The sequence below is a fragment of the Diadema setosum genome, chromosome 15 (assembly GCF_964275005.1).
Source record: "Diadema setosum chromosome 15, eeDiaSeto1, whole genome shotgun sequence".
In the NCBI taxonomy this organism is placed as follows: domain Eukaryota; kingdom Metazoa; phylum Echinodermata; class Echinoidea; order Diadematoida; family Diadematidae; genus Diadema; species Diadema setosum.
The window spans coordinates 4,055,026-4,069,862 of NC_092699.1; the positions used below are offsets into that span (position 1 = coordinate 4,055,026).

Below are 14,837 nucleotides of genomic sequence, written 5' to 3' on the forward strand. Positions count from 1 at the left end.
GTGCTATTGATTGAAGCTTTGCAGCAACATAATATAAGGAATACATTATTGATATGACCATTAAGATATATGTATATAATAATCTTGCTCATATTTTCTTAAAGATTTGATTTCCTTCTGCTCATCCACTTCAACCCGTTCTCTCCGTTCTTCCTTCACTCTCCAGTTATCATGTGATCCCCGCACCTATACCCGCAGCGGCTACATACGGTGATAGGGCTTTTTCGGTTACTACAGTATTTCCCCATCTCTTTGCAATAAACTCCCTATCTATATTCGTAAATGGAAGTGTTGACCAAGTTCAAACCATTGTTGAAAATTTATCTGTTTACTCAATCCTAAATTTGTTGTTGTTGTTATTGTTGTTGTTGTTGTTGCCGTTATATCATATGAACATAATGCTGTATCTGTCCTCATTTTTTTTCCGGATTAATGCACTTAGAACCATCAGTATTACGCGCTAAGGAATCAACTTTAGTGTCATCAATAATAAATGCTACATTCAAAAGCTTATCATTACGCATGCTTTTATGTGCGCTGTACAATGGAAATAAAAAAATATAAACAAACAAAATAATGAATAACAAGTATAACAATCAATCTAATACATTCAATAATAAACAAAAAGGGTTATGAATATGTATCTTCATGATGGAAAACGGAAAAAACGGGTTTTCTTTCCATCCCTTCATCATCTCATTTGCATTACGTGATCGTGTCCTATATCAACCTGTCATAAATGTAAAAAGGTGAAAACTACACATGAAATGATATACAAAAACTATGCAACATGGAAAGAAACAAACTATTCTTTTTAGTCCAACATGGCGAAAACATCGTTTAGTATCTCAATCACGTGTTTGTTTGCTTGCTTGCTTTTTTTATTGCAGGAAGGTTTCCCATGCATTGGAAACTAAATGAGGCAAAGAAGATACCTTCGCTCCTGCTGCTGATGTAACAAGGGCAAGAAAAAAAAATCTGCTATTTTGACTTTGTATAGGTGTAACGTCTGAAGGTTTGGCATGGTGCAGATACTCTTGGGGTAGGACTCTGATACAGAAGGGGAGATGTTAGGTCCGTAAAGTTGTGTTATTGATCGAAGCTTTGCTGCAACAAAATATAAGAAATAAAAAAAAAAGTGATTGAGATACTAAACGATATTTTCGCCGGGTTGGACTTCAAAGAATAGTTTGTTTCTTTTCATGTTACATAGTCTTAGCAAAGCATTTCATGTTTATCGTTTTCAACTTTATACGTATATGACAGGTTGATATGGGACACAATCACTTAAAGTGAATGAGATGATGAAGGGATGGAAAGAAAACCCTCTTTTTTCGTTTTCCATGATTAAGATAAATATTTGTAACCCCTTATTGTAATACTTGTTATTCATTTGTTTGAATTTGTACCTGAATTGTACAGCGCAAAAAGAAGCATGTGTTTTTTTAAGCGGTTTATGAATGTAGCATTTATTATTGATGAAACTAAAGTCGATTCCTTATATAGCGCGTAATGCTGACGTTTATAAGCGCATTAATCCGGAGGAAAAAATGAGGTAAGAAACAGCATCATGTGCATATTATATAACAATAGCAACAACAAAATCAACAAAATCAGGATTGAGTAAATAGATAAGTTTTCAACAATGATTTACAATTGTCAACACTTTAATTACGAATATAAATGGGGAGTTTGTTGTTGTTGTTGTTGTTGTTGTTGTTTGGGAGAGAGAAGGGGAAATAACCGATATAAGGAATACACTAATGATATGACCCTTTCAGAAATATATGACCACATAAATTCACTTCTTCAATTCCCTCACTAATTAACTGTGTTCTATTGATTGGAGCTTTGCATCAATATATACATTAATGATATGACCAAGGAATACAATAATGATATGACCATTACAACCACCATAATCACCCTAACTATATGATCTGCCAAGTTATATGAAAACGGTACAAGTATAAAAATTCATGCGCAGTTTTGATGCACATTGATTAACTAACTAACCATCGATACATAATACCGTTGAAATAAATGATTCGTAAATTTCCCGGCAAAGTTTGTACATTTCCCGTCAAAACTGAATGTTTTTACAGTTTCCGTCGATGCCATTTCCAAAATTTGTATACATTTCCCGTGTAGGCGTCTGTTCATTTCCCTCCCGTTGTACAAATCTTCGTGTTTGTATAATACAAGGATCCACATGAATGAGGGCTACACACTAAATGGCAGAGGTATAAAAAAAAAAAATCATTTTGTATCTCATTTTCATTATTCAGTTGTCACTGATAATACCGTTGTGAAAATATTAAAAACTAACATTTTATATTTTTGCAGAATTTTTGCAACATTTTCATCCATTTCTTTTACACACTGCCTCGTCCTCTTTTGTTGTTGTTGTTCTTTTTTTAGCAGTTAGCATTGACATGCGTAAATAAATAAATCAATAAAAATGAACTGAAGTAAAAAGAAAACAAAATCGGCAAAAAAAAAAATAGGCCTAGGGAGAAGAATAATGTATTGTTTTTCCCGAAAAAAAAAAAAAAAATCTCAGATAACTGAATAGAGGATATGGCAGAGACCTGTACACTTTTAGTGCTTTTGTTTCCCCTCCGGGGTTGGTATGATCTGTATATTGTGCTAGAAATGAACTTTAACCTGTCTACTTAGGTTTTTCTACAGAAAAAAAAAAATGGATAGCCGACGCTTACAGACCGGATATAGCACGAATAGATTCATAGACAGTCAAATACAATACCGCGTTTATGCACTCTAAATTCGCAACATTTTTTTTTTTCTTTTCAAACGGATTAGATAGCATTATTTCACAACGTTCATGGGGCTCACAGGATGATATGGTTAAACATGCCCAAATCATCTGGTTTTACGGTTTTGTAATATAATAACATAGAATATTCTGTAACTTTTCTTTTCATATCTCTCTCAACATAGGCCTAATATTTTCCATGATTATGAATAACATCTTAATATTTGATCTCAAGTGTATTGTAAAAAAAAAAAAACTAGATATATCGCTACGGCGACTGATATGCCTCCGCCATAATGCATGGTTCTCCTAATAGGTCTATAGTACAATGTCTTGACAATGTGTGATGACAGTTTTACACAATTGGCAAAATATTAAAATGACAGGTTTGCCACAAATGTGCTGAATGTTCACTTTCCTAGAACTAGGTTCAATTGGATGAATGATTAAAATGTTAGAGTGCAGGTATTTGGGGAACTGATGATTTTTACCTGACTTTTGATCCTTTTATATGTTTATGCATTGAGTAATTTTCAAGGTATTGAGAAAAAGTATAATTTCAGTATCAAATGGGAAAATAACATTATCTAAACCTGGCCTTTGACCTTTGACCTCACAGTTCCAAAGAGAATCACTGTTAGGTTGAACATGCATATATGTAAGTTTCATGATGATACCCTGAGTTACTTTTGAGATATAGAGGAAAAAGTGCAATTCAGCGCTTTCACTTGACCTTTGACCTTTTGACCTTTGACCTTTTGGAAAGAAACTTCCCACGGAATATATATTGGGTAATACATGCATACATCAAGTTAAAAAAACAACTTTTATGCATTGCATAAATATAAGGAAAGTAGTGATATTTTGAGGAGTTGACCTTGACCTTTGACCCCTGACCTTTGAACCATGACCCCCAACTTCCCTAGACAATCACTGCCCATTGGAATAAGCATATATGCTAAGTTCCATGAAGATACCTTGAATCATTTGCGAGATATGGAGAAAAACATTAATTTTCAACCTTTTTTCACAAAATAACCTGTGACCCTTGACCTTTGACCCCGTGACCCTGAAATCTAAACAAAGTATTATTCCCCCAGGATATACCCTCATACCAAGTTTGATGTAAAACCACCACACGGTTCTTGAGATATCGACAAAAACAAAACGGAACGGACGTACGTACGGACGTACGTACGGACGTGCGGACGTACAGACGTACGGACGTACGGACGGATGGACGGACGGACGACTCGAAAACATAATGCCTCCGGCCACTTCGTTGGCGGAGGCATAAAAAAGTTACGTCTTTGATATATATGCTGAGTTTTTTTTTTTTTTTTTTTGTCTGTTGCTGTACACGTCAGTTTTGTCAGTATATGAATTATTTAATTTTCAGTATCTTTTTTTTTTCTTGCATAAACACAGACGAAATGCATCAATGTAGTTTAAAGGAATGAATTAATCATTAAGTCAGGGGGGGGGGAGAAGGGAATTGGGGTAAAACAACATGAAGCCCCCGTCACACTAGAGCGGATCAAGCCAACGAATGCCCTGCGGATCCGAAAATTTGGAGATACGCTCACATCCGTTGCTCGTCGTTCGTGACTCGCTTGACGTTCGCTGTATCCGCTAGCTGTTCGCAGAGATTCGCAGAGATCCGCCGGAGCCAAATTTTGATCTTGGACATGTCCAAAATCTTGAGCGGATGACGAACGGAATGACAATCCGCTCTGTGTTCGCTTAGCATCCGCTGATCGAAAGTTTTGGTCGCTCTGCGTTCGTTTCTTATTCGTCCGCCGTTCGTCCAAATTCGCCCACCTAATCTGAACAGCAACACATGTTAATATTAAATCATTATTATTATTATCAGGGTTAACCAGTTGACACTTGACGTAAAATTAAAGGATCTTTCTCTCTGGAAGTAGGAAAAAACAAATAGATATTCATAGCACACATAATAATAATAATAATAATGATAATAATAACAATAATAAGAAAAAGGTCTTATTTACCCAGCCTGTAGCCTCTTCAGTGTTGCCACTGCTCTACCAGAGGGCCCTGCTATTATTATTACCCTAGCGTTGCCAGGTACCCATTTACACCTGGGTCGAGAAGGATATCGTAGGTAAAAAATCTTGCCCAAGGATGTAAGCACTGGGCGGTATTCGAACCCGGGTCCTCGGTTCGGGAATCGGGAGTCTTATCCACTATGGTACACCCCTACATGACATTACATTATACGTATTCTGGCATTAAGTAATAAATATATGGTAGATAATAACCGCACTTGCAGTGCTTGTATCGAGAACATTATTGTAAACCGCTGCTATAAAAGTCAACCTGTAGTAAATGGCAATCTCTGCATGGAATTTCGATGGGAATTGTGAAAGTTCGACTCCAGTTGGAGGCACCAGACGCAATGGAGGATGCTGGACTACCAACATTATGCGTCAACGTGGTCATCAGAAGGAAGTGCACTTTAATAGGGGAATCTATAGGACTGTCGAGGGTAGTGACATCAGGGGGGGGGGGCATTTCATGAAGGAACATGTCGGATAAAATGTCCGACAAGTCAATTATATCCGACAAGTTCAGAGAAATCAGCCAATCAGATTGAAGAATTTCTCAAAACTTGTCGGATATAATTGACTTGTCAGATATTTTATCCGACAAGTTCCTTCTTGAAATGCCCCCCAGGAGGGTTCTAGGAACAGTACCCCCTGGAAAACCACCTCCGGATAACTACCACCCGGATAATTACCCCCCAGGACAATTCCCCCCTAGGGCAACTACCCCCCGGACAACTACCCTCCAAGGGCAATTACCCTCCAGGGTAATTCCCCCCTAGGGCAACTACCCCCCGGACAACTACCTTCCTAGGGCAATCACCCCCCAGGGCAAATCCCCCTTAGGAAAACTACCCCCTGGATAACTACCCCTCGGATAACTACCCCTGGATAACTACCCCCTCGGATAACTACCCCCCGGATAACTACCCCCCCCCCCCCGGATAATTACCCCTCGGATAATTACCCCCCGGATAATTCCCCCCCCCCCCCGGATAATTACCCTCCGGATAACTACCCCCCTCCCCCCGATAATTACCACCAGGATAATTATCCCCAGGTTAATTACCCCCTCCTCCGATAACTAGACCCCAGATAACTTCCACCCGATAACTACACCCTCCGATAACTTCCCGAGGATGATTACCCCGGATAAGCAAGCCTACAAATCCCCCTCCCCTATAACTATCAAGACGAAAATTACCCCCAGGACAGTGCACCACGCCAATTACCCCCTGGGTAACTACCTCCCGGGTCATTGCCCCCCCCCCCCATCTTACCTTTAATAAAAAGAATATCATTACTACAGGAAACGAAGTTCTTTGTATTATTTGCCAGGAATCACGGAGATGCCATACTGATACATCATTTTATGAAAACAACATCTTAAAGATTTACGATTTGTATCGTTTGCACTTAGGACAATTTATGTAAAAGCTTAATTTCTCCCTCTGTATTTTGACTCTATGTTCATAAAAAACGAAGCTGTCCCTTCATATCCTACCCGGTAATCCAGTAAATGTCAATGCCTTTAACCAAACTATTTTCGCTAAATCTGTATTTTCTTTTACTGTTCCGAAATTTCGGATTTCTCTTGATAGTATAGTATAAAAGAAGTTTTAAGTTTGAATGCCTTTACCATTGAACTAAAGACATTTTGAAGAAATGTTACACTTCAGAATGAGCAAAACTTTTTGCAATAGTTTTTTAACCACAATTGTCTATCGTTTACCACAACTCCATGTAACACTTCTTTATTTTGAGGAGCTTATATCTCATGCCTCACGTGCCCTGGTTTTGACCCATCATCTTCCTCTTCCCTCTCGTTTTTCTCTGTCCACCGTGAAGGTAGTCTATTCCTGTCATTCATAACTCACCTTTCCTCTTTCTCTCATTACAAGGGATTTATCTCGTGTGTTTTCATGTGCAGTGCACTCCCGTTAAAACGAAATGCTCAGTACCGGCAGTTTTTTTTTTTTTTTTTCGTTTTAACGAAATTTCGTTGTAACCGAACAAATGTAATATGCAATGTATAACGAAAAGAAGGAAACCACGCATTAAAAAATTTTGTTTGTTGAATCCTCATCATATATACGCTGGAAAGCTATGTGAAATGGGAGAATACCTTTTTAATTTCGTTTAAATATTACATTTTAAAAAGAGCATAAAGTTGTTTGTGTTGTCACACATGTGTAGAAAATGACGGTGTAGGATTTGGTTACAGTTCGCTATTGCAAAGGTTCTTTTCTTACTAAAGTACGTTACTCCGAAGACTCCTTATTCCGAAGTTTCGCCATTCCCGGGATTCCGATGGTTTGTTTATGTGAAGGTTCGCATTTCCGCAGAATCATTATTTTGAAAGTTCATAATTTAGATCAAAATAATATATTGTTCATTTTCCAAAGGTTCGTTGATCTGAAAATGAAATGAGGTTCGTCATTCTGAAGGTTTATAAATCAAAAAAAGAAAAAGGTTCACTGGTCAGAAACTCCGTTGTTCCGAAGGCTTTTTCATCAGAAAATGAAATAAGGTTCGTTATTCCGAAGAAATTTTGTTAATGAAAAAAAAAAATGAGAAAGGTTAGTTATTTCGAAGATTTATTTATCTTAAGACGATTATAAAGATTGCAATTCTTAAGTTTTGTTAGTGTACTCTCCTTTTTCCATCATGGATTAACGATACTTTTTGTAATGTTCCGATTAACGAACGTTTTGAATTCCTATGATTTTCGGACTAACGAACCGTATAAGAATAAGAATAAGGACCATATTTTATTATCGAATTGACGAACCTTTGGAATAGCGCCAAAATGTGCTTGATAACAAACCCTCTTTCATTTCCGAACTAACGGACATTTAGTTGTATCAGAATCTGTGTGTTTTGTATTAAAGGACTTCGGAACAATGCAACAAACCTTATCTGAATTCAAATTATTTTCTTACAACAACGCAAGTTCCCCTCGGAAACTGTGCGTGATACACGGAGTGAACATTCAATGATGCGTTCGCTCATGCAGAGACGCTTTAATAATGCTTGTTCCGCTACGCATTTTCGAATGCGATCCGCATTTCGTTATAACGGAGCGCATTTCTTCTGTTTTTCTTTGTCAGTGGCGCTCAGAAAAGACTTCGTGATAACGAAAATTTTGTTATAACCGTCTTCGTTATAAGCGAATTTTGTACCATAGACTTTAATGACGATAATTTTGGGACCAGAAGTTTTGCTTCGTTATAACGAAATTTCGTTATAACCGTGTTCGTTGTAACGGGAGTGCACTGTATCTTTATTTGTGTACTTCGTCTCTGTCTTAACTTGCTTTCTTTGCATTGTTTCATCAAATTTGTAACTATTTTACTGTTATACCGTTAACCCTATAAAGCCCAAGCTATTTTGACCCCTTCTAGGCCCAAGGGGGGGGGGGCACATTGTGCCCCCCCTATATAACTTCTTTATTATATGATGTATAACCGTCATATTTGGCACATGGGTAGAGCAACTCATGCTCTACATGACCCAACATTTGAAATTTCTCAAGGTCATCCACTGAGGGCGCTATTTACCAAAATATACAGAAATACATAGGAAATACGCTAAAATCATGTTTTTTCTTTTTATTTCTTTATCCCCAGTATATATGTTTTTATTTCATATCAATCATTTTCATATTTACCAAAAAGGAAAAGCAAGTCAACCTTCATTATTTGTCATGGTTGAAATATATCAAGGTCAACACGTGGGGGCGCTACTCGTTACAATATAAAGAAATATATGAAACATATGATGTATTGCTTGGAATGGGTACATATATTGGTATCACATTTCATATTTCCAAAATATTGAAATTTTGAGTTTGCAGATTGATGATATGATAAAAAAATGATATTACAGGCAAAGCTTGTGTGAAGATAACACAAAATAAAAGGGTAGTCTTTGGAAAATGCTGTATTTTTTATCATTTCTATTATATTTATTGTTTGATGCCAATGTCACATAAAAGATAAAGGAAATAGAAAGAAGACCATTTCAGGGTAATTCACAACCATAATTACTTCACATTTTGGTCCTTCAGCAAATTACAGCCAAGAAAACCCCCATTTCATCCATTATTATACTGTTAAGTGAAATTGGAACACAAAATCATTCAAAATCTGACTGACATGGTTGTAAGTTTACGGTTGCCATGGCAACCAGCAATATCGGACATAGCTAAATTATATATCAAAATGTTTGCAATAAGATTTTAGGAAAAGTCACCAAATTTGGTTTAAATCGAGTAAAGGGTGTAGGAGTGGCAAACGAAAATATGGTAGGGGGGCACAATGTGCCCCCCTTGGGCTTTATAGGGTTAACGCTCATTTCAAAATTGCCCTACTGCATTATTGGGCATACTAACAACTAGTATATCAAGGATGTGGGAAGAGATTGTCACCTCCTTGGTATGATCACTGCAGAACATTACCTCCCTTGACAATTACTCCTTATCAAAATTAGGCTCCAAACAATCACCCCTCTTACAATAACTCTCCCCCAGAAAATTACGTCTCTCATTGTTATTTTCGAACACGTTAGCTATTTGAATTGAAAAAAAAAAAAACAAAAAAAAAAACATTTTTTCATATCGTCTGGTTTTGGTCGAGACCTAACTTCAGGTTTTAAACATCTTTTGGGTGAGATAATTAGAAACCCCTTACGAAATATTAAAGAGCATGTTATCCCAAGAAGGATTCAATTTTTTGAGAAAAAAAAAAACCTCTTGAAATGGCCGGGATAAAACAGAGCAGCCCTATAATGTAAAAAGGATTCTGTCAACTACAACTCTCCCTAGATCTATTCAAAAAGAGGGTGCAGGACAAAAGACTTCGTTAACAACTAGGGGTGTTTTGTAAAAAAAAAAAAAAAAAAAAAAAAAAAAAGAAAAAAGAAATACCGTTAAACTCGTAATATTTTACTCTTTCTAATGAGACTAACTTATATTTGAACTGGATTTCCTCTTAAAGTGTCGAGAACATTTAATTTGAAAACTAGCACAATTCTACTTGTATGTAAAACAAGCTGTAATTTTACTCTCATGACAGATAAGGGCACCTTTTGATAAAAGTTGCCAGTTATGACATCTTGTTAGTATCTAATAATGTCAATAAAACCATGGGTTCTGCTTGATTGATGAGCTCGAGTCACTGACTTGTTACCATGGACCTGCTTTGATCGACCTACAACGATTGGTAATTGGGTGGAACTGACAGCTTGTCAGGACTGATAACTTTCATAAAACCGTGCCCGGATCCTATCAGAAATTATGGCTTTATATCGAAGAGTCCCTCGCTAATGTTAAGGGAATATGAATTGCAGTGAAATCAACTCTCCTTTTTTTATGTTTATCGTCTATCATGTGTTATAACGGTAGAAAATAAATGGCAAGCCAAAAGAGTGATGACAGTGTAAGAGAAAGGTGTATCTTCTGATATGGTGTTATGATCTTATGGAAAATATACGACGGCGGGGAGGGAGGGTTGTCCAGTAGGTAAGTATCAGGAGGGGGGGGGGGGTTCGGGGTATTGTTAATGGGGGGGGGGGGGTAGTAATCCGGGTGGTAGTTATCCTGGGGGTAATTATCCGGGTGGTAGTTATCCTGGGGGTAGTTATCCGGGGGGTAGTTATCCGGGGGGTAGTTACCCAGGGGGTAGTTCTCCGGGGGGTAGTTACCCAGGGGGTAGTTATCCGGGGGGTAGTTATCCAGGGGGTAGTTATCCGGGTGGTAGTTATCTGGGGGGTAGTTATCCGGGGGGTAGTCATCCAGGGGGTAGTTACCCGGGGGGGGGGTAGTTATCCGGGGGGTAGATGTCCTAGGGGTAATTGCCCTTGGGGGTAGTTGCCCTAGGAGGGTAGATGACCGGGTGGTAGTTTTCCTAGGGGGTAATGGCCCTGGAGGGTGATTGCCCTAGGAGGGTAGTTGTCCGGGGGGTAGTTGCCCTAAGGGGGAATAGACCTGGGGGGTAATTATCCGGGTGGTAGTTATCCGGAGGGCAGTTGCCCAGGGGGTAAGTGCCCGGATACGCCCAGGAGTACTATACTTGTTGGTGACTTCTGCTTCCTTCTTTTTGGGGCCATTTTCACAGTCACCACATTACCTGACACTGTCACTGCTCAACATGATTTGGTGAAGTGTGAGTCAGCCGAGATCCGTCACGTGATCGCCGCAGTATCGCTCTGCATATGTTGGGCATTCGCTGCTCATTCGCTTTGTCCGCTCAGCATCCGTTGGATGGACTGTACGCATTCGCTTTCATTCGTTACTTTATCCGCTCGCAACACGGTTAGCATATGTTCATCCTTCGTTAGGCGAACGTTCGAAAGCCACATTTTGCTTGCGAATTCGAGCGGATTTGAGCGTATCTGGACTTTGCCAAATTTTGCCCATCCGCTAGGCATTCGCTGATTTATACGCTGTAGGCATTCGCTGATTTATACGCTGTAGTGTGACGGGGCCTTAACCTTGTGACTGTAGTTCTTTTGAACGCAAACTACTTACCACATAGAATACCAAGGAGGCAAATCCTGAGATGGTCTAAGACCATGGAAGAACGAGTAATACATATCCCCTCTTTTCATGACAAAACAAGCTTTACCGATTGTGAGCAAAATGACCTTGCATCACAAAACAAACAAAAAGCCACACATACACTGATTTTGTGTGAGGACTGAAAACATGTGAAATGGGTCAACCGAGCAGATCTTGACTTTTTCATATTTTCTGAAAGAGCAAGTCTTCTTCTACATTATGCTAAAATTTGGCATCATAAACGGGCAGAAAAGTGTGTTTTTAGCATATGATCTCTTTTTTTTTCTTCTTTTTTTTTTGCAAAGAGTGTGATTAAATGTGGCTTTAGATTATTCTTTTCATTTCTTAAAAACCTTGTACACACTCTTCACTTTCAAGTCCTATAACTTTTGAAAGGATGATGCTATTATTTGGAAAGTTGACATTAATTAAGGACGGAGTGTGATAAGGCATGCTTAATTTAATTTCAGTTTAATCTAATAATTTATTCGTTGCTGATACTCCGGTGGTTTTCATCCTGTTTTTTTCTCCCGTTCATCGCACAGCCAGCACGGCTTGGTAAAGATAAGCGCTTGAAAAGACACGGTACTTCAGAGTATCTTTTCTCAGTTCACACTTTTCCTGAGTGTGCGGTTTCTTTGCAATATTTAGATAGATTAGAAGAGTTCATTTGATTTGAGTTATACATCATTTTAAAGCTTAAAGTCTGCTCTTTCAGAATATGCTCTTAATTTCATGACTGGCGATTTTCTGTTTGTTTTGTGATGCAGGGTAACAAACGATCCTCTAAGGTTGGAAAGCATGATTCTGAAATATTATATGTTTTTTCTTTCATTTAATAAGGCCTCCATAAGGTTCCACTGTTTCCACAGCACATGATTCTTCTAAAGTATACTTATGCATCAATCATCGTTGATCTTATAACTGTGTATCATTATCTCCTGAGTGGAAGTTAACTCAATTCTTACAAATTATTTCTACGCTGTTAAAATTAGAGAAAAAAAAAACTCATAATAATGTATCATACAAGCACTTTAATAGATTCATTCGAACCTTCTTACAGCAATCACAGCTGATGCCAAAATCGACAAAGAAAAGTAAAGAAAATAGTAATACTCTTTGAACAGAAGATTCTAACCTTTGATTGTGAGGCCATAGAAGCCATCGCTGTGTAGAACGCGTCATGCAGCTGGACGCCATGCAGTTCCATTGATCTGAGATTGGGTAGTGAGCAAATGCCTCGACCAGCAAGCAGAGCAGCAGAAGCAGGACTATCGTCCTTGTCTGCTAAATCACACTTATCTGAACGCTCCGATGCCTGATGATTGAAGGAGTAGAACATTAAGACATTCAGTTCTGCGTTTGTGTTACACTTGAAATGTGCAATAATCTGAACAGAAATGATGGAAAGAGGAATATTTGGTATTTTTCAGTGAAAATTGTGCTAACAACTTGCAGAGATCCAATTCTGAATGCATGGTCAGTTGAATGTCACAACTTGGGTATGCGATTGACATCCTCGTTTTCTTTGTGATCCGACCACTCATTGAGCGTTTGTGTATGTGTGTGTGAGGCTAACAAAATACAACAATGAACTTTGACTGCAGAATTAAAACAGGTCACGAGAATTTAGCAGATTATAAGAATTAACGTACAATCATACCTCTCGTGAAAATTGCGCAAAGCTATAATGATGTACCTAGCTGCTGTGTCTGTGGCATAACTGTAACATAGAAACGTAGTGATGTGTAGGAGAGGTGAACAATACTTACAAAGTAACCACAGACCTGAAGTACATTGATCCATGGTCCGACATTGTGAATAGAAATGAACAATGATGAAAGTGTGTTAAGATGAGGAATCAGAGGCTTGGCTACATCCAGACAATTGCATTGAAACGCGACATCAATGGCAAAAAACAGTTTGTTCTCATCCTTAACATTCAACATCTCACATAAGAAACCTAGGACAGCCGTTCCAACATCTAGTCTTTGTGCTGCAGTGAAGTAGAGGAGGTATCGATAGCCCTGGTAGTCATCAATCAGCTGTTTTTTCAGCTGGTTGAACTCCGCCGGGTTGTTCTCATACAGCCATGCCAGATGTATTCCCGCTAGATACTCGTGAAATAACTTGTGGGGAATTCGGTATTCAACCACAAGTTTTGTTGTTTTCTTGTTTTCCCACCTTGGAACAAAACGCTTCTCTCTTGTGAGGACACCAATATCACATGCCGTCTGTAAATCAATTTTACTTGTAGTGAGGTCTGTTTCTCTGAATACAAGTTCGTTACGAAGGAGACTATACAAAGCATCTTTGCCAAAATTCTGTAAACAGACGTTACCTTGCTCCAATTTCTTTTGTTGGTCTTCTTGGTCAGTCACCTTACCAGCATAGTGCTCGTTAAGAAGGAGGATCAATCGGTCGAAGAGTTTGGAAAATGTCTTTAGTTCCTGAATCACACTGCGGCTTCCTTCATTCCGCCAAATGAAGCATAGCATGCTGCAGTAAATGGGGTAGGGTGCCATATGCTGTGCTACAAGGCTGTCCTTCTCTGTCATCAATCTAGTGAGACTCTCCCTGGCCTCTTCGTTGTTTTGGAAGACTTTCGAAATGTAGCAGGAAACATCACTTGGCTTGAAGCCCACAATCTTAACAAATGTGTACTGCTTCTTCAATTTCTCATCGGATCTTATCCGATCAGCTTTCCACGGTCTAGTGGTAACAATAACTCGGGAATTTTTGAACTTCTCGCCCCTGATCACTGCAGGAGTGACATCTATTGAAGCTTCTACTGTAATGTCCTGACCGTACTCATCAAGACCGTCATAGAGAATCAGTACTTTCTGCTGGTTCGTTCGAATGTATTCGTCTACTTCAACCCAATTACATTTCAGGTCATCAGACAATTTGTTCATGATGGTATGACTAAAGATTTTACTCTCCTCAATTTCCCTAAGATGAATTAGGAAAAGGAGATCAATGGTCTGCAGACATCTTCCCAAAGCCCAGTCAAGTGCAAGTTTAGCAAGGAAAGTTGTCTTGCCAACACCCGCTTCTCCACTAATTGCAATACGTTTTCGTATACCTCTTTTAGTGTCAATCTGCTCCAAGAGTTCAATGAAATCATCGTATTTGATGGGTCTTCCTTCATCGCTGTTATCATTAGGCAGCATCACTAGATTTGTGTATATTTCGTCCAGCTCCATTGATGATTTCCAATAAAGAGAGGAAGTGCGCACACTGCTGTACATCTTAATATAATGATTCCGTAAGTCCTTCTGGATTTTTTGAACTCTGTCATTTGTAGAGCCTTTACTCGCTGGAACTGAACTTGGTGAACCTGATGAATCTGAAAAAGGCAAATTTGAGAACATCAATACCAACTAAATCTGGAATTCATACTATGCAACAAGGATTCTTTTATGTTCACCAA

General features: G+C 38.5%; 1 protein-coding gene across 1 annotated transcript in view; it reads right to left on the bottom strand.

The window, feature by feature from the left end:
* The window catches only part of LOC140239181 (uncharacterized), a 54,390-nt gene that overhangs the window by 27,023 nt on the left and 12,530 nt on the right, over nucleotides 1-14,837 (bottom strand). The window contains exons 3-4 of the mRNA XM_072319063.1: nucleotides 13,387-14,753; nucleotides 12,543-12,722 (exon numbers count right to left, since the gene is read on the bottom strand). Of these exons, the coding sequence (XP_072175164.1) occupies nucleotides 12,543-12,722; nucleotides 13,387-14,753 (1,547 nt within the window). The remainder of the gene's footprint in view (nucleotides 1-12,542; nucleotides 12,723-13,386; nucleotides 14,754-14,837) is intronic.